Source organism: Corticium candelabrum, chromosome 21, assembly GCF_963422355.1.
Source record: "Corticium candelabrum chromosome 21, ooCorCand1.1, whole genome shotgun sequence".
Taxonomy (NCBI): Eukaryota; Metazoa; Porifera; class Homoscleromorpha; order Homosclerophorida; family Plakinidae; genus Corticium; species Corticium candelabrum.
In genome coordinates, this window is record NC_085105.1 from 2195970 (window position 1) to 2219099 (window position 23130).

The window sequence follows — 23130 nt, forward strand, 5'->3', positions numbered from 1 at the left end:
TTGCGAACGTCTTCGTCCATAAATTCAACAAAAGACGCTTTTGGACATCCACCGTGACGAGTTGGATCGTGTCGTTTCTTAAAGCTTTACCTCCTATTATAGGATGGAGCTCTTATGATATAAAGAAGATGTAGGACACGTATCGCTGTACTACCGGATCGAATGGAATGAAAAAGGATATGGCAAGCGCCACTTTCCTTCCATTTTTCTATTCCGTAAACTACGTTGTTCCTTCGATTTTCGTCTTGATACTCTTTTCCTGTATTGCTCGCATCGCCATCAATCGGCCGATAAAACGCCAGACTTCTTCAAACAAGATGGTCGTACTGTCAGGTTTCTCTCATCCATCTGTTCCATCTACCGAGAAAGAACGGCAGCGGGACTCGGCAGCTCATCTAAAGAAGATCATTTAGTCTAGGTCATTCCTCTACATCGTTCTGATCGTCGTGACCAACATATTTCTCTTAGCGCCATATGTAGTGACCACTTCCTATGATACTGTCAGTCGTGATATTGGACTACCAAAGAAAATACCAAATGTTGTATTGCAAATCACTATAGTACTGTTCATGGTGAATTTTAATGCTAACTCTTTGCTATACATATTTTGGATCAGGACTTTTTAGCACGCGACTGCTGTTTTGTGTTGTCGCAGAAAGGAGGAGCGCACTGCAACAACATCAGTCTAGATAGATAGGAATAGCGTGTGAACTTGTTGTTACTGTTTGTATTATTGTGCTTGTTTTCTTTGTATTGTGCAACTAGGTGTATAGACAATAAAGCGTAAACATTTCATTTGCATAAAATTACTGTGTAAACTACACTTTTGATCGACACATACTAATTTTTGCTCTGCGTGCTTAGATATCTTTGGATGAAAGCAACACTACATCACATTTCATACTTCCATTTAGACCGTGTTAGCTTCAATTTTATTTTTATTTTAATCAAATTTTTCTATTTTAAGTTAGCAGCACGAAATATACACCAATTATGTTACTGTCTTATAGTCTGTAAAACTCTTGAACTTATCCTGCCTCTGGTCGAATCACATTTGTATCTACAATGTGTCTACGAACGATGACCTTTCCTGAGTTTTGACTGTCGCTAGTACATGATCCAAATCGTAAGGGAACATATTTAGCATCACGTGGCCACTTCCAATCTACTCCATTTGTCTATTCCAACTGAGAATCCGGTTGGTTGTCACTGTTCGAGTCAGACATGTAGAGAGGAAGAATGTAGCCCGTCAATTTGGTCTATACATTTGAGTCGTTATCAGATTAAATGTTTTTGAAATGTGAATCATTTAAAGGATTCAATATTCTTTCTTTGTTCTCATTGTAAACGTGGAAACCAATAAGTTTACTTACCATGTCAGATGCCTAAAATAGACCTACTCTTACAATCAAGTGTTTGTAATAGATATCAACTCTTAATCTAAACCTAATTAGTTAACATAACAAGACAGTGAAGTCGAGTAAGTCTCTTATGTTGTGTATTGTCTGTTAGCTTATTGATATTTGTTTGTTTGCTTGTTTGTTTGTTTGTCGACTGCCCTCCATGAAAACTACACCAGAACCTGGTGTAAGATTGTTGTCCTCAACCAGATCAGTCTGGTTCTGGTTTGTAAGGTCTATTACAAGTACCGGAAGCAAACCCTACTTCATAAGTAATTAGACCATCACGGCTTTTTAGAAAGAAGACATGACTTTACGAAGGATCCGAGTAGATCCCAGAAGCACTGTTTACAATATATTATGTGCCGTTATGCTCCTCCATGATGGGCAAGTAGGGTCTCCACCGCCATCTGGGCGCCCACCAATTTTAGACTAGACCAGACTATGGCAAACATGATCGAATTACACAGTTTTGGTGATAAACTCTTTCCTTGCTAGACGCGTTTGGCCTATCTGATTAGCTCTTCAACCATTGTCTTTGGTTGCCATGGGCAAGCAATCGCAAATACTGCTCCGTGATTGGTCCGAACTGTGCAATAGCGTTGATGACGGTCGTTGGATATAATTTGCTTGAAAGAAACACAATTTTTAATTAGTTAACTAATATTGATTTCGATTTCTCTAGTCACCAAAAGAATAGAGTTTGGGTAATTCTAAAGCGTTTTCTTAAGTTTTGCAGCCGTGCCTAACGTACAAAAAGAGATATCTGCGGAGAAGAAGAAGAAAGACAAAACCAAATTGGCGCATGAGCCTCCGAGGCTAGCAACTATATTTTATGTTGTTAGATGATTAGTGACCAAAACAAAAACAGGATATAGTACACAACGTAAAAAATTTATTTCGTTGATTTTGAGAAATTTTAGTCTTCATTTACTATGTTACAAGTGTGCAAAAAGATGACCACGCCCCTACAACGTTTCATAACCTGAGCAATCCCTACACAATGTACTACCGCACCTTGTATTTATTAATTAAATATATACTATTTTTTCACTTGTCAGACGTACACAAGAAATTTGCTTTTGTGTGAGAAAACACACACACACACACACACACACACACACACACACACACACACACACACACACACACACACACACACACACACACACACACACACACACACACACACAATTTGAGCTTTATAGATACTAGAAGGATACAAACACCGTCAATTCTAGTAGTACATGTATAGATTGAAGGGATCAAGACGTTAATTGCGGTGAAAGGTTGGCAAATAGCCAAAAGCCTTATTTCTTCGTAATTATTGGCCTAAAATCTCGACAAAATGAGCAGTTTTGGTAAAATCCGACGAGCACTTGGCACTTTGAGCCAGATCGGGGTTCCTTTTTCTATAAGCACGTGACCCAGAAAACACACGTCTCGTTCTCGTAAGCAACACGTAACTACAAGTAGACACTACTTGTAATCCTGAGTAAGCCAGCGCACTCATTTCCCAGTGAGCACAGAAAAGTTTCGTCTCAAGCTGGATTTACAATATGGGAACGCTCGAGCGTCGCGTCGCGTGCGTCACGTCACGTTGCCTTGCGTGGGAGTGGCACGTATCGCGTCACACGCGTCGTACTATTCGCAATACGATTCAGCGCGCCGTAGACGTCGCCGCCTCAATTATTGAACGGAACACTCGCACTTCGATTTTCTACTAGCAGAATTCTGCCGGAACCCCCAGCTTGCTCAAAATCAATTTCTACGCGTTCTCCCTTGCACGCATGTCTTTGTACATCTTGCAGTTGATCATCCACAAGCAAGGACAGCTCCATACACAATCTATAGACCGCTCAACGTCGAGTACAGCGCCGAAATCAATAATTATTGCTCACGAAAGCCACACGTGCATTTATAGTTGGCTGTGATTGGTCGAGATCAAGGTGCTACTTCCGACGCGACGTGAACAGCTCCCCGTTCGACGCTCAAATAGAACTTGGTTCTATTTCGACGGGTCGCGTCCGTCGAACGTCGTGCTGCGTCGACCATTTGCAATTTGAATTTGTACTACGCGACGTGACGCGACGCGACGCACGCAACGCGACGCTCAAGCGTTTGCATATTGTAAATCCAGCCTTACACTGTTGCCGTCCCTCTCAATCGTCACACCTGTCATGGCAGCATTGCAGTAGATTCGTCCATTGCCGTTTGTTGGACTAACGATGACATTGTTTTTGTGAGTGGTATCTACGAAATACGCAGAAAACTCCTTTAAAGTAATTGATTAGCTATAGATGGTTAGAGTTTAGGTGTGAGGTGCGTAATCGACACTGTCTATGACGTCACATATGAGTGTACATGTGCTATTGACAGTTCTCCGGTTATTTAGTACTCAAGTGTCGAACAACATTTGTTTATGAATTTAACAAACGGTCTTTGAAATGTTTCATATGGAGAACGGATCTTCGGTCTTGATCAATAACACGTCACTAGTAAACAAGTCAACCGTCAACTCGTTATTCGTAGGGTCCTTGCTTGTCAGAATGCCATCGGTTATTCAGTTCGTGTTCTGTGGACTCGTTCTCAACGTGCTTTATCGACTGCCCAGTGCTCGTACAGTAATCAATTATCCTATTATCAATTTGCTTGCGTCGGATGTCTTACGAGCCGTCTTGACCTTCCTTGCCATTCCCTTCTCTTTTACAAAGTACGACCATCCTTCAATTGGCGAACGAGTGTACTGCGAGTTCTTCAGATATGCAAACAACGTTCAGTTGTCTTGGTCCTGCTGGGCCATCGTCATAGTTGCCTATAGTCGCTATGACATCGTTGCAAACGTATTCGACCATAAATTCAAGAAAAAACGCTTTTGGACACTCACCTTGACGAGTTGGATCGTATCGCTTCTTACATCCTTACCTCCTATTATAGGATGGAGCTCTTACGATATCAGGAAGATGAAAAACATGTATCGATGTACTACCGGATCGAATGGAATGAAAAAGGATTTGGCAAGTGCCACTTTCCTTCCATTTTTCTATTTTGTCAACTACGTTGTTCCTTCGATTCTCGTCTTGATACTCTTTTCCTGTATTGCTCGCATCGCCATCAAGCGGCAGATAAAACACCCGACTTCTTCAAATAAGATTGTTGTACTGTCAGGTTTCTCTCATCCGTCTCTTCCATCTACCGAGCAAGAACGGCAGCGAGACTTAGCAGCTCATCTAAAGACGATCATTCAGTCTAGGTCATTCCTCTACATCGTTCTGATCGTCGTGACCAACACATTTCTCTTAGCGCCATATGTAGTGACCACTTCCTATGATACTGTCAGTCGTGATATTGGACTACAAAAGAAAATACCAAATGTTGCAATGGATATCACTACAGTACTCTTCTTGGTGAATTTTAATGCTAACTCTTTGCTATACATATTTTGGATCAAGACTTTTCAGCACGCGACTGCTGTTCTGTGTTGTCGCAGGAGGGAGGAGCGCACTGCAACAGCAGCAGTATATTGACAGGAATAAATAACGTGTGAACTTGCTTTTACTGTTTTATATTATTATGCTTGTTTTCTTTGTATTGTGCAACTAGGCGTATAGACAATAAAGCGTAAACGTGGCAACTGCATAAAAAGTACTGTGTAAACTACACTTTTGATCGACACATACTAATTTTTTGCTCTGAGTGCTTAGATATCTTTGAATGAAAGCAACAACACATCACATTTCATATTTCCATTTAGACAGTGTTAGCTTCAATTTTGTTTTAATTTTAATCAAAGTTTTCTATTTTAAATTAACAACACGAAATAAACACCAATTATGTAACTGTCTTATAGTCTGTAAAACGCTTGAACTTATCTTGCCTCTGGTCGAATCACATTTGAACAGTCAACGACAATCTTGACAAACATGGCTTTGTCTAATGTAGACTCCAGTTTCGAGTGTCGTCAGTGGACAAAACAAATGACACACACTGGCGACATTCATCTCACACGCATGTCAGTCTCCAAAAGGACGACGACGTCGGGTCTGGTTGAAACGCGTCGCATATTTGTCTCCTGCTGTTTGATCAACAAGAATGAAAGTGATCTGATGGTGGAGCGGCCACTCAAGCAAGATGTTGTACTCTCCTCTCATTACAACAACAAAAAGTGAGAGATACGTGGTGCGTCCAATTCCGTCACCATTACGGTACATTCGAACACACAATTTATATCCGTTCGGAGACGTGTAGAACGGCTGGGAGTAAATCGACGGCGTCTTGCCCGTCACGGCGTCTCTCCTCCGTCGTTTCACGTCGGTGATCTTCCACAGCAGCACGTCGTTGGTGGTTTTGCAATCGAGCAGATCCAATCTCAGTCCGTGCTCCAATAGTCTGGCGTTGTGTGTGGCCGTCTCTCGTTCTTGAGCCTCGACCTGATCGATGAAGCGACTCGATCAAAGAGTTTGACAGTGAGACAGCATTCCCTCCAACTGTTGAATTCGCATGCTTTGCTTCCACACAGTATCTTCAAAGTCTGAAAGTTTTTTCCGTCAGGAGTCTTAGGTGTTGCTCCATGCCTTTGACCTTTTCTTGGCATTCTTTCTGCACGTTGTCGACGGACTGGTAGCATGCTTATATCGTCTTGTGTTGCATCAGTCTCTGCTGAGCCTCCAACTCGACCATCTTGTTCTCGATGAAAGGCAGTTTGCTAGCCAGTTCGATTTGGAGCCGTCGACTAGTCTGAGTCGCGACGGCGTGATCTTTCATGTTCATTTCGACTCTGCGCTTTAGTTCGACGACGGCAGAGCGACTGACTTCCATTGCATCACTGAAACGTGCGACATGGTTGGACACGCAACATGTCATGTGATCGGTTTGATGCTATAATTTTCGCACGAAAACGGTAGGATGAATGATCTCGCAGTGCGTTTGTAGACAAGTTTATATTATGCAGTAGCTGAAAATTAAGGGAAATGCTGTTACACGCACGGGGTTTACGGAAAACTACTGTACTACTAAGCAAAGTGTGGGTGGTAGGGGAATCCCCTACACAATAGAGATTCCCCTCGATCCGACATCTGTTTGTAAGATCTGGCGTACGTACACGTTGCGTTTCAACACACGGCAATACCTAGGGTTTATGTAGCAATCAATTTTTAGTTGATTAATTAAGCGCAGCTTCATATGTTAGCAAGTCAAGCTCCACGCCTTTCACGTGATTCGCAGTTCATACACATAGTCAAGCTCTAGGTTGCAACCGATCTGTAGCGTGAACTTGCTCTAGTATGGCGCGCAGATCGCATGTTCAAAAATTTTTATAGTAAATCTCCACATCTTCTTTACTGCTTTCTCCATTTGTCAGCACGATCGACATGACGTCGTCGTAATGCCCTCGTATTGCTCTTTCGCAGCCCCTCTTAGCGCGCGCACGAGAAGCGGAGAGGGGACGATGCCCGCACGCGGGTCTGTTCAAATCCGGTAGATAATTGGGAACGGAAAAGGAGTGACTAACGCCTGACGTCGTCTTTTTAGCTCGCGTAGCACGCGCCTGCCTCTTGTGATGGCTAGCTACTATGTCACTCGACACACTGTGAAATTGTCATACGTTTGCATGCGCATTGTTCCGTAGAGTGTACCTCATGTAGTTCACTAGAAGAAGACAGAGACTGAGGAGATCGAAAAGTAACAGGGGCATTTCCTCATACAAGGATAAGAGCCTGAGATTCAGATGGCAAGCTAGCGCAGAATGCGAATGCCGTAAGCGCATTGAAATGGTCAAGACAACGTACATTGTAGATGCATTGGTGGTAGAGTTGACCCTACTTTATCGGTTCGTAGACCGTAGACCCAGGAGTTTTAACGGCTAGCGCAGTTATGACTCACAGGCTAATAGTTACGTGATGACGATGAGGTGACCCTCTAGACTAGACGACCAGACTCACTAGAGCCAGGAGGTTTCGCAGTTTATGAATGGTGAAACTTACACGATGTACCAAGAATCTGCACCAATACAACGTACATCACCTTGACTATTTGACGCATTCCGCGCTAGCTTTCCATCTGAATCTCAGGATCTTACCCAAGTCGTAACGTAATAGGGGCCAGAGGGGGTCGTGGCCCCCAGTTCTCATAGGCGTGTCAATTTATAAAAATGTGAAGACCTATTAGAATTCAGATTACTAGCTTCCCACGAATTTCCACGAGTTTCTCATTCATCCTAATTTAGTACTGAGTTTGGTCGACTTAGCAATTACAGTAAATTTACAGAAGAGAAAAACTTGCAGCTAGCTCTACGCTTTTCTATCTAACACGCAATCAGATTAGAATCAATGGAAATATTCACATGATCAGCAGAGCACGTGTCACACGCGCAACAGAGCACGCGCCACAGCGGTCACGTGAGTCACGACCGAATTCTTTTGTTGCAGTGTTAGCTGGTATTATGGAGAGTAGTGTACCGCTTGCATAAAAAAAGAAAACGTTAATTATTAACACAAGCTGCTTTATCAACATGTGTGAGGTTATAGTCAGTAATATAATGTCGTATGTTTATGCTGAAGGTAGTTTTCTCACTGTTTATATAAACTCTAACACACACTACTGCTAATGCGGATTCGTTGAGAACTGTTTGCAATGCATACGGGGAAGACTTTGACCATGCGCGACTCAAAGCTCAACTAAAACTTATAAAACTTTTTAGTCAGGAACACAAAGACAAATAGAGGAACGGCCTCAATTTCAAAATACATTAGAAGTATCAAATGACATGGAAGAGGAATGGAATCAGCTGCCACCGGGATAATAAATTTGTGCAACATATTCCAAAATCTCTATTATCAAAATGCAGACGGTGAGGTCTACAAACTACTGAAAACGTACCTTGTCATTTCTGTCTCATCGGCATCTTTAGAGCAATCTTTCTCTAGTCTAAGAAGATTAAAAACTTGGTTGCGAGGCAACATGATTGAAGAAAGGTTGGCAGTACGTACATAGAAAGAGAACTTGTAGGCTGGGAAGTCAAGTACAGTCTCTTGTAAAGCAATTTTCAATAGTCTCTTCAAGGAAGTTGTTGCTAGTACACGGTTTAAGATATAACGTACCTTACTGCTCGCAAATTTACTTCCCCCCATTTTATGATCCACGATACGCGTCTGTACCTTGCAGGAGGAAATGGCTGTTACTTTTCGATCTCCTCAGTCTCTGTCCCCTTGTAGTGAACACACACGATCTGCTGGGTACACTCTACGGAACAATGCTCATGCAAACGTATGACGTCTCAGCTTCACAGCGTGTAGAGTGACATGATAGCTAGCCATGACCTAACCTCGTCCCCAGACTCTCTCGCGCTAGTCTTGTCCGGTGCCCGTATGAAAATTCCAGGCGAGAGAGAGTCTGAGATCATCCCGCCAACTTCCTACCATATCTCCTTACTAACTGCTTACTGAGTGTCACCCAACGTCATCAAGTGTTCCGTAACTTCAAAATCAAATTAGAGTAAGAACTAATCCAATATACGTACCACACAGGATGCTACTACCATTGTTTTGGTGTATGTGGCATCTAGCACTTGCAGACAACTGAAGCATGTTGAAAAGGTAAGTTTATGGAGTGTTGGTGACGGGTGTCGTGTAGGCTTGCAGTCTGAGATCTACAATTGGCGGAGTGATGATCTTCTACGTAGTTCACACGCGCATCTCCTATATCCGGCCACTAGTTAGCGTTTGCGTGCAGACTAGACTTTGTAGCAAAAAGCGCGCAATGACAAGGGAAGGGGTTAATCTTAACATAAAACTACGGTCTCGAGTGTCAACTTGAAGCTTCCAGGGCTATTCTTTCGCGAAAAAGATGTATTTGTTTTCATGCTTGAAAACTTCTCGAAGGGTAGACGGTAGTTTCATGTCAAGATTAACCCCTTCCCTATTATTGCGCGCTTTTTGCTACAGAGTCTACTCTGCGAGCAAAAGCAAACGCGAAAGCAAAAGCGAAAGCAAACGCGAAAGCAAACGCGAATGTCAAATGCAAATGCAAATGTCCGCGCAAATGTTTTGGCAGCGATGGCACGCCGTATAGATGCGCGTGTGAACTACGTAGAAGGTCATCACTCCGTAGATCTCCGACTACAAGCGTAAACGCGACACCCGTCACCAACAGTCCATAGACTGATACCTTTTCAACATGCTTCAGTTGTCGGCAAGTGCTGGATATGCCACAAACACCAAACAATGGTCATGGCATCCCATGTACATGGTACGTTTAATGGATTAGTTCTCACGCTAATTTGATTTTGAAGTTACGGAACACTTGGTGACGTTGTGGGTGACACTTAATGAGCAGTTAATAAGGAGATATGGCAGGAAGTCGGCGGGATGATCCCAGACTCTCTCGCGCCTGGATTTGTCATACAGGCACCGGACAAGACTAGCTCGAGAGAGTCTGGGGACGAGGCTAGCCATCACCCTAGGCAGGCGCTTACTATGTGTGCTAAAGAGACGACATCAGGCGTTAGTCACTTCTTTTCCGTTGCCAATTGTGTGCCGGATTTGAACAGACCCTCTTTTCACGTGCAGGCACCGCCCCCTCTCCGCTCCTCACGCGCGCGTTAAGAGGGGCTGTGCAAGAGACTATGAATGCCCCTGCATACCGTTCCCAGGGCTATAACTGTTTTACTACTGTACGCGTCAAGCTGTGTAGTGGCCTGGCTGACCTCTAAACTGTGACCTTCTGTGGTTTACAAGAACAATAGATGACGTATTTGTCACCTACATCTGTATAGATGGTCACTTGTTGAACTTCCGTACTTCTCATCTTTTGGGCGTAACAGTTTACTGTACAGAACCAGTCAGCGACGTCAGCAATTCATACCTAAATAGTAGACCACCGATTGACTCTCTAGTTCATATCAGAATAATCTACCTTCAGCAAGCCGTACACGTAATGCAGTCGATACTGATTCTCATCACTGCTCTCTTCTGTCTCCACGCAAAGTCGGCTTACGTACACGATATATTACAGCTGCCGAATCAAAGTCAAGTAAACATTCATGCTTTGTCGCAATCCTACAGGCTAGATTCAAAGCATCTAGCTAACTACACATTTTGTTTGCAGCCAGCAAAAATTTACCGAGTTGCAACAACTTCTGCTGACAGCTGTGAGAAGAAAATAGAAGGAGCTGTGAGTGCATTTCTAGTTGACCTGCTGATTGGAAGACTGAGACATTGAATATTGTTTTGTCTTGCTAGATTCGATACAATGGAGCAAAGAAAATTGTCGAAGTTTGTTCTGAGCTAAGATGGAAAAGCTTGGCGTGGGTTGAGGATCACATCCATGCACTTGCTGCTTCTGGCGGAAGCTGCAGTCTGGGCAGTAGGAGGTACTGATACTAGACATGGTAACTAATTAATTAATTAACTAAGTAAGTTAGGCAGAACGCAGTGAACGAAAGTCAAAGTTGCCATTTCCATGGTGATGGGTTAACTGAGGCTTAAGAGCCAGACTGAAAGTTGTGGCGCTCTAGACAGAAAGGGACCGTAGCTAGACCCTCTCCCGCGTACTGTTGCGAGAGGGTCTGGCTACGCGAGATTGAGTAATTCTCGGATTGGTAATTTGCTGGTTCTTACTCAATCTCATTCGGGTCGATTAGTCGCTCCAATGTCATAGAGGTAGACACATAATGGATGTCCAATAGTCAGTTTTAGTACAGGGTGTCTGCATACCTGGCGATTTTCGCCTCCGCTAAGGATGTTGTGTTTGGTTTGTTGTCTGTCAGTTGGATCACTAATGAAGGCGTGGACGGAATTTGATGAAACTGGACAGGACGATAGAAATTTGATAGAGAAATGAATCAAGTCGTTTCGGGAATTGAGGATTTATTCCAGTTCGGGCCCCCTCTCGAGGGGTCGGCTCCTGCAACTGAACTGAGGAGGTGTTCGCTCTCCGAGTGGTGTCTTGTGTAGTGTGGGGTTGGTAGAAGGATTGAAAGATTTCATGCAGTACTGTTGATGTTGTTTGTTTACCTGTTTATAATAACACCAACCCACAACTCTAATTGTGACCAAAGTTATTTGGTCACAGTACTGCATGATTAAATTACATTTTGCATGTTAAGTTAATACTATATCTAGACTTATAATTTTCACAAATGTTGACATTCTTGCGCAATTTTCTTTTTGCACAAGCAACGTCTCTAAGGGTATTTTGTCATCATGTTCTTGGTGGACAAGTCAAGTGGTCACGAAAGCATAAGAGGAATACTTTTGTTTGATTTTCGACAAGCACTTAGAGATCATGTTTATGTCCTTGAAGAAGTCATTCAAGGTTTTTTAATTTTTAAATTGCTTTTTTAATTTTTAATTTTTAATTTTTTAAAAATTATAGTTGCATGGTGTTTTGTGGTTATATTTGCTTACAGTCCACTCATAAATTGTTGATTTGGTCAAGCTAATGCTGGTGAGTGCCGTTTATATCAACTGGCAGTTGCGAATCTCATTTGGCTGGTTGCTTTTAAACATATCAGCAAACCTGGCAATGAACTGCATGCTGTACTGTACGTCTTGGCACCAAACCGGTTCATTTGTGTTGCGACTTGAATCTTGGTCAGCCGGTGCAGTCACACATAACCAACCACGTGATGTCGTGCAGAGTTAAGTTTTGTACACTTTCTTGCTTAACTTAAGGCGGGTGACCAGAAAGGGTTAAAGCTGTGTTCATATGCACTTCATTTGTGTCACAAAATGTGCATGTTTAGTATCACTATAACTTGCTGGTTCGTGTTGTTACTGTGTATTTTAGAGATGGAACTGCATGTATGCTGGAGTGTCAACATTTAACTGTGTATGTTAATTTTTGATTGCTCTGAACCAAGTAAATTTTGAAAGCAAAAAAATTGAAAAATCTAGTTTGTAAATGATTTAATTTCAAAACATGCCAGAAGGCAGTATGTACGTCTATAGTAAGAATGACAGCAATGCGAGCACTACTCCCACTCGTGGGTCACTTGTAGGTATGCTGAACAAATTCACATGAACGAAATTCTATGGACCATGTTACTGATTGCATGGCTAAAGAGCAGAAAACCACAGCTCAAGGCTCCTACAATGAGTTTTCTGCCAGACCTGAACGAGGAGGCTAATCATGAGTCTGCTGTACATATACTGTAATATGTGAGAAAACAAAGGAAGAGATTGAGGCTCAAATGACGTTACATACTAAAGCGACTTTGAAGTTTACTTGATTTAAAGTAACCTTTATAACCATCTGTGTTTCATGCTTTCTATGCGACTAAAGCGTTTGGTGACTTTTTTGTGTAGTAAATAATTTTATCTGTGACTTAATCACTGTAATAATTTCATGCTAAACCACGTTGCAAGTATGACTTAAACTTGTAATTGCCGCTTTGTGTATTGATAGAGAATACGCGGCAAGTTCTTGCAGAGAGATTGTTCTCCGATGCCCCCACTCTGTTGATGGTATCTACTGGATTGATCCATCTCATGATTCGTCACCCTTCAAGGTAAACTGACAATCTGTAATGAAACTAAACTAACTGCTACATACTGTATTATACTGAGTCCTAAGGACTCTTCAATAAAAACAGAAAAATGTTTGTATGTATGTGTATGTATGTGTATACATATGTATGTGTATGTATGTATGTATGTATGTATGTATGTATGTATGTATGTATGTATCTATATATATATATATATATATATATATATATATATATATATATATATATATATATATGTATGTATGTATGTATGTATGTATGTGTATGTATGTGGATATATTTATGTATGTATGCAGTGCAGGATATAACAACTCGTGTAACCAGACATCTGGGAAAAGCTATTAGACATCCAAATTTGGCTTACAGCAGAGGCATGTTATTAATTAGACTTTCACTGTATCAGTAAATCTAAGTACTATGTATGAATATAAAGTATCCATGCATAGTTATACAAGTGACAGTAAACATTATGTGTGTAACAAGGCACATAATGTTTATACATGTTTGTACTCTTGCTTATTGAATGAACTAAAGTTACTATAAATTTAACAACAGATAAGTCTTACTGCTGTGATTAGATCTAAGCAAACTATAACAGTAAGCAGACCAACACACACACACACACACACACACACACACACACACACACACACACACACACACACACACACACACACACATCTGCATTAACAGACATTGAAATGGCCACTCTTGCTGGCTAAACAGATGCCGCAAACGTTTGGTAAGTACAGTCGGACATGACCATGATTTGGTCGGACAAATGTCCGATGACCGACTGTTATTGTAACAGTTATATCCCGCACTGGACCAGTGTCCAGGATAACAGCCGGACATGGGACAATGTCCGGCCAATATCAGTATTTGTCTGGCGTAAAAGAAGATATATCAGTATTTGTCTAGCCTAAAAGAAGATATATCAGTATTTGTCTGGCCTAAAAGAAGATATATCAGTATTTGTCTGGCCTAAAAGAAGATTGTGCGGACACATTGTCCGGACAAGCCTGATACCCATGTTTTTGCAAGTTACTATTATAGAGTCCCATTACAGCAGTGCAGTACTGTCTGCAATAATTGCTTCAATGAATACCTAAACTAAACAATTTAGCGTGCCGTTGTCAGTTTCTGTGGTGTTTACTACTTAAATGAAATGGCAGCTTTCAGTTTATCACAGCTTGACCTTTCTCACTACGTTGTTGATAACGTCAGGATGGAACTCTACCCTCCCGATGCTCCTTGTAGTTTTGTTGCCTTGTCTGTTCATGGTCACGGCAACTGTTTGTATTGCTCTGCTAGTCTTGTGGCCACAGGCGACGAAGAAATTGTAGTCACGTACTACATGTATGTGTGTATGTATGTATGTATGTGTGTGGCTCAATTGGTTAGAGTGTGCAGTTGGAGATTGGCAACATCCGGGACCTTTGGGTCAGAGTTTGAGTGCGGGAGGGCCACATATATAAATTCCCTTGGGCAAGGAACTAACATACAATTGCCTCTCTCTCCGGAGTGTCAGTTCTGTCCAGCAAGTATGAAGTATGGAGTATGAAGTACAGCAAGTATGACGTACCTAGTGACATGATAGAGTGACTCTTGAAAGTTTAGAGTATAGCAAGTGTAGTCATTGCAGTATCGAACCTGGGCCTTAGGAGCTCTTGTATGTACGTATGTACAAACAAAAAAATGTATGTATGTATGTATGTTTTAGGTTTAAGAAAGTTTATGTATTACTAGGTGTATTGTGACATGACGAGTGATGATGGATTTGGATACACACTTGTCGCTCGCTTCTCAGACACTACATACTTTGTGACAAATGAACTGAATTTTGATCCAACCGACAAAGTGATCTTTCCCGGCATCATCCAACCTAAATCAGCCAAACTCTCTGATTCTGTTATCGCCAAACTCTACACATCCCACATCCGGTGGATCACAACCGAAAACGCCAACTATTCAATGTATTTTGAACTGCAATGTGGTCAAAACTATACAACAACAGGTACAATTCATCACATGAATCACATGATAGAGCCTACATCTCTTGTGTAATGCACAATCTGAAACATTAGGGGTCATCCATAATTGTCTTTGCTTTTGCGAGCGTACAAACTGTACGCTGGCAGAGGCGTAGCTATACAATACAGGCAATGAGTGCCTCAGGTTAAAAATGGGAGTGGCGCATTGCGTGTGGTAGCTAACGTGTGTTATATGATTAGTTCCTTTTGTGACGGCTAATCCTCCGTCCAAAAAACCTCCGTTAGCTCAGGCATCAATTCTACGGTCTCTTATGAGGTAACAGAGCAGTCATAGTTTTTGTTGATAGTTGATACTAACTAAAAAGCAAAGTATTGTTGGGGAGCCTCAGTGAGAACATGCAGGCAGACTCTATCACAGTGATTTGTCATAGCAAAGAACATGCACGTCTAAAGGTATAGCGTTTACGTAAATTTCTTTGTAGTTTGGAGTTCCAGCTTGTTTAGATTGATTGTTGCATTGATAGTTGCATTTTTGGCTGCAGTCATCAAGCCATCTCTAGAAGCTCGAGCCTGTTTGCAAATTTGTTCCGTGGGACTGGCGTGCAGCAACCTGGAGAGCTGTACAGCTATTACGCTTACATCTGCATTGTGACATCACAAACCATCAAGTCTGTGATTGTCTCAAAATCAACGTTATTTCTGGACGGTTGGTCGCACTTACGTACCATCACACACATCTCAACACAGTACAGTACACATAGGAATGGTCTCACCAAGGCTCGTCCAATAAATTTGGTGTGTAGCACAAACTTTTGCGTTTTATGTTTAACTTGGCTTTTCTGTTAAAGTGAAGTAAATAGCACCACGCCCACATTCTTGAATTTTCCCGCAGTTAATATTAACTTGATGGCTGGCTACGTCACTGGCTGGGAGGGAGGGGTTTGAAGCTGGCATACGCTTTACAATTATTTACATGCACAATGCAGTTGAAATGGTGTACACAAGCTCAGTGCACCTTCTGGCCATTCCACTCTTCAATCTTTTAGTTTAGTTAAATATTAAAACGTACATCCTGCATTTCAATTTTTGGACCAATTTTTTAACTAAAAATTAAAAATTTGAAAGTGGAATGCAGCAACCCATAGCAAGACTGTGTGAACGTTTTCGTGTTTGTGAATGGCGGAACACAGAGTGCAACAGTGCATGTACTAAATTTACTGAAAGTCTGTGTCACAAACAGAATTAGAGACGGCAGACCGAGCTTGCAGGAAGCAAACACAGCAGTGTACGTGCTGGCGAGATGGGGCTCCTATAATTCAGGGTCTCGTAAAACAAAGAGGCGATGTGTCCAATTGCAAGCAACGACATGCAGTCAGACGTTTCAATGCGTAATTGGACATGTGTAGCAAACTGCACCAACGATAGCTGCCTTTATCACATATCTCGATGTGCAGTCAGCCTGAACTGCAAACGGTGAGCGCTAGCCATAGAGAACCGAGACCTAGAAGCAAGAGACAAGATATTTACTTTTATTGCCAAATTATATTGAGCTAAGTTTCTCCGTATGTTTACAGAAGGGAGGGAGAGGCTGGAGAAAAGCGTACGCTTTGTATGCTCATGAAAATGAAGACAATCACTGGAGGAGCGGGGTCATCAAGTTTGGGGCTAATCAATCAGACTGCAAAGCCACACCTTTTTGCTTTTTACTTCACAAACATCAAGCCAGTGAGACGATCCTCTCTCACAGTCTAAACATGTAAGTAAATAGTATCGATCTCCGGTTACCAATAGACTGGGGACTGAGTGCCGTCAGTGTGCATAATAGTAAAGGAGTGGAAACAGTTCGTACCATGAAAATTTTCAAGGCTTGCTGTGATCCACAAAATGGCATGCAATAGAATCTGTCATACTAATTCAGTTTCAGTATTCGTAAAGCTAACAAGCAATAGGTCTAGTTAGTTAGAATAATTGAGCACAGAGTGGAGAAAGTATATAGAGTGCATGGGAATCGGTAGGTAGTGGAGATTCCATTTTCTGGTCAATGGGGTTGTCGACCTTACATAAACTACTTGAAAAGTTGGTGGATAAACTTCTGCTTTTTGATATGGTCTTCTTTGACTCTGCAATTGCCGGAAAGTGTATCACTGTTTTACACATGATGGGCATGCACACTTTAATTCACCACAACTTTTTTTGACACTGTACTGGTTTACACTGTACTGGTTACCCAAGGCCCGGATATCCGGGCTAAGGGTATAGTAGTCGTCTGACGTACAACCGTATTTATACTCGATTAGCGCAGATGCAAATAAAGCTATTCCGACCAATAGACGAGAAGTGGTGTCATTACCGACCAATAGACAAACGTGCTGTCATCATAAGGCTACACCTCTTTTTGTTTGACAGCTGCTAACGAGAATTCGGCCATCGGGCGTCCATCCTGTACGTGGTGTTTAGTCCTTTGCTTTACATAAGAGTTTAGCACATAGAAACAACGCCTAGTCTACATTTGCACGTGTATGCTTTTTCAACAACAACCAGGCATCTAGAGAGCGAAGGTGCTGGTACGTGTAATGTTTGGTGTGCGTGGCTGAGCGGCCGCGGTGTTGTTGCAAAATCACTATAGTGTTGTCTTCAACAGAAATTTGGTACTCCACGGCGGGAATTTGCGAAGGGGAACGTGCATTGTCCATGACAGCGCGTCTGTTTGTTGGACAAAGCGACTGACCTGTAAGTACGCAAGTCTGGATTGCACCTTTGTTTAGCTAAACGAATGCATTGGAAAGCCGAGACAAGTGGGTTGGCTAAACCTCAGTATGCAAAACATTATCACGTGACACAATATGTGATTACATAAACCAGCTGAGGGTTTAGCACTGTAATGTACTTCTCTATTCATTGATTCTGTGCTGGTTTACTACTATACTGGTTTTAACATACTGAATTGATGATCAATGTGTACATTATCAAAGAGATAGTCAACGTCGTTGTTAACGTACTACTCTAGGATTAAGCGGACTGTTTAGCATAATTCTGCTTAAGTGGAGTGACACGCCCACAATGTTTGGGATTATAGCCTCCCCCAGCTCCCCCCTCCCGACCTTACACCGGTGAGACAATTATGGATGACGTACTCTTTAAAGCAAGTGATTTCAAACAGTTGAATGCTTATGTTACGTCTGCTAGGTGCTATGAATCAACGCTGCAGTCGGTACTTGCCGAATGGAAACAGTCAAAACCAGGTACTTGATTGAGTCAATCCTGCAGCATAGTGAAACTAAACTCTAGCCAATGGTGTTGTGTATGCAGAAGGGTGTGGATACTTGGACTGTGTGGTATAGTCCTAAGTCTGATTTTGGCGTGTCGACTCGAGATTGGGGCGGCACCAACAAAGTATTCTGTGAGTATAAGTCGAGTGGCACTTACGGAGGTTACATATCGGTGCGCCACAGCACGAGCGCTTGGGATGCGTGTGGCAGAGCAAACACCAAATGTTCGGCCGCTGTCAACTCTTTCCTTATGGTAGGTTGAGTGTCCTTGTACTGCAACAGTGTTTGCATGTGCTTGTCAATCGACTCGTAGTAAGTCTGCTAGTGCTTGCTGCAAACTAACAGACGTGTGTAGTTGTCTGCAGGCTTATGATTGTTCACAATGGCATATAAGGCAATATTGCATGGTGTACTGACCTCTAGTCTAGAAACCTTTTTTGTACAGTAACAGTTAGGACGTCCGTTCGTTGTCTGGGCCCAGGAATTTTGCTCTGATTGGTTGAGTCACTGTACACCTTAGTTAGTAGTATACGCATCACCTGACTTCTGGCAGTCTAAAACACGAGTGCTTTGAATGTGGTGTGTTTATTGTATGGGAATGGGGAAAGAAGAAACAGTCGTGCTAGGACAAAATGGAGACAATAGAAAGAAACTGATGTAAATACAAATCAAATCAATCGATGTGTTTGTTATTGCAGCCGTGGATCCTTCGTGTGTGTGCATGTGTGCGTGCGTGCGTGCGTGCGTGTGTGTGTGTGTGTGTGTGTGTGTGTGTGTGTGTGTGTGTGTGTGTGTGTGTGTGTGTGTGTTTTACTTGCATACACGTCCACTCTCTAGTCCACAACTCCATGTTTGGCTGATTAAAATCTATTCAGTCAAAATCGCACACACAGTAGCTCATAGTCTACACACATTAATTAGTAAAGCATTTAAAGAATAGAAACAAACCTGCTTGTGTGCAGCTATATGAAACACTAAAATCTGCACAACAGGCGTATCTTTGCCATTGGCCGAGAAGATCACAACAGTGAATGTGCAGAGATATCAACCATCCACTCAACAATGCCTTGTATGGTATACCTTGGCCATCAGGAGGTACGTCGCGTTCGTGTGGCAGTCACACAAGTTACTACAGATTACAAGTACATGTCAGACAAAACAGCATAAACATCGACCTCGTTAATCAGCCGAGTGACCGACGACACCCATCTCAACACACTGGATTCCTCCAGACGAGTGACCCTCGATCACTCGTCTATAAGTAAATTCTTCAAAACCTCAAAATCGACAACATCGCTGATCGTCTTTGGTTGTGCCTTACAAACAGCCTCGTCCAGAGCTGCATTCCAATCCTCCATGCATTTTCTGAATCCACATTTTGGCCACAACGAGTTTTCGCTGCTTGTCCCCATGCTGATCATCCATTGTGTGTACGACAGTACTAGATTTTTCATTGTCGTGATCTCGTTCTGTAGACTCACGACGGTTTTCTTCTGATCACGAATTGCAGTTGCAAGTCGTTCTGTGACCTTGTAGATCGACTCTTGATTAGAGTCAGCAAACGCATCTTCGCTCTTCCACTCTTCCATTGATAGACCAGCTACTAGTCCTTCACAGGGAATTCTAGGCCGAACAATGGCCACGCAATCGTTCTGCTCTCTCTCTCTCTCTCTCTCTCTCTCTCTCTCTCTCTCTCTCTCTCTCTCTCTACTCTTGATGGATTGCCGCTGGAATGTGTTTCATATTCCTTTTTCTTCGAACTACCAACAGAATCAACCAGATTAACTGTGATGTTGTCCATATGATGTCGAGTTTCAGATTCTACTTGGCAGGGTTGCATACCATCCAACCGATTTACAGGTGATTCTTCGTTCTGATCAACATCCCTGCCATCATTAGAGACAACAACTGCATTCTCTCTGGCGAACTCTTTTTCACTGATGTCCATCTTCTTTTCCTCACCACTCGATTCGGATTCATCATGCACGTCGACGTGACCTGCATGTCGATAACCGGTGCTAGGAAAACTGTCCGCTAACTCCACAGCCACCGACTGCACACCACGAAATCTCAACAAACCAAAAACATCACTCACATTGAATGCTTCGCATCGAAAGTGACTGAGGAAATGCTCGACTTGCCATGCAGACGACCTGTGAACCAACTCGACGACCTCAAAAGGACTGTCCTTGTATGGCTCAGCGATTACTTGCCACATCCATGCACGCACCTGCTCGGTGACATCCATAAACTCCGGACTGAAATCGTCGTGTGGGACATTACTAGTCGTTCTCATCAGCCGCCTGCATGTCGACCATATTATTCCATCCGTGATGCACAAAACGGCTTTGATGTTCTAGCCAAATCCCAGCAATCTAGTACGCAGATGCGGTGTGCTATATAGTGACTCGCTCAACACATTGCCAAATCTGCCACAGAGTTCTTCCATCTGATGTTGCAAACCTAATTGTTCTTGATTGTTATAAAGCGAATTCGATAGAAACCGTATACGTTGTTTCAGGTTCTTCCATGTCGTAGCGTTGTCGGCGGCGTCAAACAGCCGCAGTCGGGTGGCACACGTTTCGACCGATCTGAGTGCTTGTTGTATGTGAGGATCAAGCTCAGGAATAATGCATGTGTTGAACGGTGTCGACCGTTCATAACTCAACACGCAACCGCACATTGTAAACAAAGTAAGCCACGACGGATGGCACGTCGTCTAGCAAATGCAGAAAAATCTCATTCAATAAAAACGAGGGGGGTGCGCGCGCGCGTGCGTGCGTGTGTGTGTGTGATGTCTGTACGTATGTTTAGCACATAGTTATAACGCATTACACACAAACTCAGCTTGGGACCGACCACTGTCCGTAACTCGAAATTGTCCAGAACTTGGAACACTCCACGGTTCTCAAAGCAGATCTTATTTATTGTACCCTTACATCTATATCTCGATCCATAGTTCAAAGCATGCACTTCGGAATGTCATACCTACATTACACATTTATGCTATGTCACCGTAAACAGTCACTACAACTAAATTTTGGGACAAAAAGTTGATCGACGTTTGCCGGAAGGACTCCCTCTATAGGCCACGTGGTCCAAGTTAGACACACTTGACACAATTAGGTGTCCAGCCTCCCTGGAGATAAGGGTAGTTTGAGTGTATAGAGTGTGTAGAGTGTAGAGCAGATGGGAATTAGTTAATGCCACTTGTTATCATTACCCGTATGACCAGGAAGTTATCAGCTCACCAGCACTCCCGCCGACTCGTTGGTGCCATGGTTTTGGCGTCATCCATGTCATGCAAAAGGCTAGTGACTTTCTGAGCAGGCGCAGTAGCATATGATATCACGTGCATTATACTATGTAGGTGCAGGAGGTGTGTCTGTAACACCCGACTAGGTGTTGACATAGAGTGTCTAACTTTACACCTGAGTGTATGGAGAGTGTTAGTGTGACTGAAACACTCTCTGGTGTTCACAGAACCCATCCGTTGTAGTTAACAGTGTAACGTTCCTGGGACGTTTATTAATTCTTTAGAACTGAACCCAACGTTATTACAAGGCAAAGCTACTGCACGCAAACTATGCACTCAAGCCCGCGAACTCGTCTAGTCTTAATATCAACATAGTACGTCATACCGTCACATCATCTATCACTTGAGTTTCAAAAGTAACGCGGAACTAAGACGCTCAACTAATGACATCACAGCAGTATGATAACATTGACACGTGCAGGTCACACATTGTTAGCAAGTGTTTCCGGTTTGCAATATATGCAACAACACTGACACGCAAAGTCCAATATTTGAAGATGTATTTTTATGTTTAGTATTATTTTTCAGACGTACAAAAAGAGACAGACAGAGTTCGTTGGCAAAGTTTTGACTACTGAATCTAACGAATTACTAGAATTACTTTTCTAAACAGCAAAGTCACACAAAACACGATTTCTAGATTTGTGTTTCGTTATGGCTTGAAAACTTACTACATGCCGTGCAACCTACAACTATAGTAGTGCAATCAAAATGAAATTCCTTTAATATAACTACGACTAACTATAGTAATGTACAAACGTTTTGACAGGTGAAACTATGGTAACGATCTAACAACTACTCGTTATAGTTAATTCGTCTGAAAAACACAAATACATAATGTCTTCATCTATGACTGGAAATCAGTCTGCGCCACTCGAGGAAAAGCGAAATAGGTGATTCCTTGGTTTTATTCGTCGCCTTAGCAAGTGACAAACCTCAACTGCAAATATTTGGCACCTCGTGGTTACACCCAGTTTCGTCTATTACTCAAGTAGCGGGAAATGTCATCAGCTCCTTCTGGTAGCTAATAAAAATTCATTCCATCTTGTCCACTCTTTTGTATTATTGTTGCTTCTTTTGAAATACGGTTTGGGTGTGTCATTGGAATAATACTGCAAGTATAGTACATTACTTTCAATTGTTGCATGTTTGGGTGTTTATTCCGCCGTTGCTAGGATTCTTTTTCTCGTTATATTACACTCCTACCATAGCAACCCAACCACATGTTGTATATTTACCGGTCAATAAACGTTTATTGACCGGTCAATAAACGTATATTGACCGGTCAGAATCTGTATACTGCAAACCAACTAGCAATCAATACATGGGCATACCTATTTTAGATTACAAGCTTATTCTTTACCAATAATAATGTTCACAGTACTGCAGTTTGTAAAGACGCAGTCAGAAATGACAAATGGCGCCGGATTCTGTCTTCCCATTTCAGAAGGCTGTTCAACCTCGACTACTTTCAGCTCATCTGCCTGTTCCGTTGTCTCTCAGGACTCCTTGACTTTTGCGTCAGTGTAATCGGTGTGTCCATGGCCATTGTCCAAAACTTTGCACGCTGCCATTTGCTGCAATTCGGATGGCTCTCGATATTGTCTCAGTGCTTGCAAGGTTTTGTGGCCGGTTCTGCCTTGAA

The 23130-nt window shown here is 42.4% G+C and overlaps 3 protein-coding genes across 3 annotated transcripts; 2 read left to right on the forward strand and 1 right to left on the reverse strand.

Moving 5' to 3' along the window:
- The first annotated feature begins 3949 nt into the window (after positions 1–3949).
- On the forward strand, positions 3950–4927 carry LOC134196826 (pinopsin-like). The gene has a single exon (XM_062666047.1). It carries the CDS (start codon positions 3950–3952, stop codon positions 4925–4927), a length of 978 nt encoding a protein of 325 aa, XP_062522031.1.
- A 486-nt stretch (positions 4928–5413) lies between these two features.
- On the reverse strand, positions 5414–6218 carry LOC134196828 (TNF receptor-associated factor 3-like). The gene is made up of 2 exons (XM_062666048.1): positions 6078–6218; positions 5414–5830 (listed from the first exon to the last, which is right to left on the reverse strand). The coding sequence occupies exons 1-2, from the start codon at positions 6216–6218 to the stop codon at positions 5414–5416; spliced, it is 558 nt and encodes a 185-aa protein (XP_062522032.1).
- A 4007-nt stretch (positions 6219–10225) lies between these two features.
- Positions 10226–18809, forward strand: LOC134196371 (uncharacterized). Its single transcript, XM_062665477.1, has 7 exons — positions 10226–10427; positions 10503–10568; positions 10637–10767; positions 12804–12906; positions 14656–14923; positions 18087–18142; positions 18210–18809. The coding sequence occupies exons 1-7, from the start codon at positions 10332–10334 to the stop codon at positions 18429–18431; spliced, it is 942 nt and encodes a 313-aa protein (XP_062521461.1). The 5' UTR covers positions 10226–10331; the 3' UTR covers positions 18432–18809.
- Positions 18810–23130: the final 4321 nt, after the last annotated feature.

Coding starts and splice junctions, on each gene's coding strand:
- LOC134196826 (XM_062666047.1), top strand. CDS start 3,950: ATGCCATCGGTTATTCAGTTCGTGTTCTGTGGACTCGTTCTCAACGTG.
- LOC134196828 (XM_062666048.1), bottom strand. CDS start 6,218: ATGGAAGTCAGTCGCTCTGCCGTCGTCGAACTAAAGCGCAGAGTCGAA. Junction 5,831..6,077: donor CTTTCATCGAGAACAAGATG/GTCGAGTTGGAG, acceptor TTCATCGATCAG/GTCGAGGCTCAAGAACGAGA.
- LOC134196371 (XM_062665477.1), top strand. CDS start 10,332: ATGCAGTCGATACTGATTCTCATCACTGCTCTCTTCTGTCTCCACGCA. Junction 10,569..10,636: donor AGAAGAAAATAGAAGGAGCT/GTGAGTGCATTT, acceptor TTGTCTTGCTAG/ATTCGATACAATGGAGCAAA. Junction 12,907..14,655: donor ATGATTCGTCACCCTTCAAG/GTAAACTGACAA, acceptor ATGTATTACTAG/GTGTATTGTGACATGACGAG.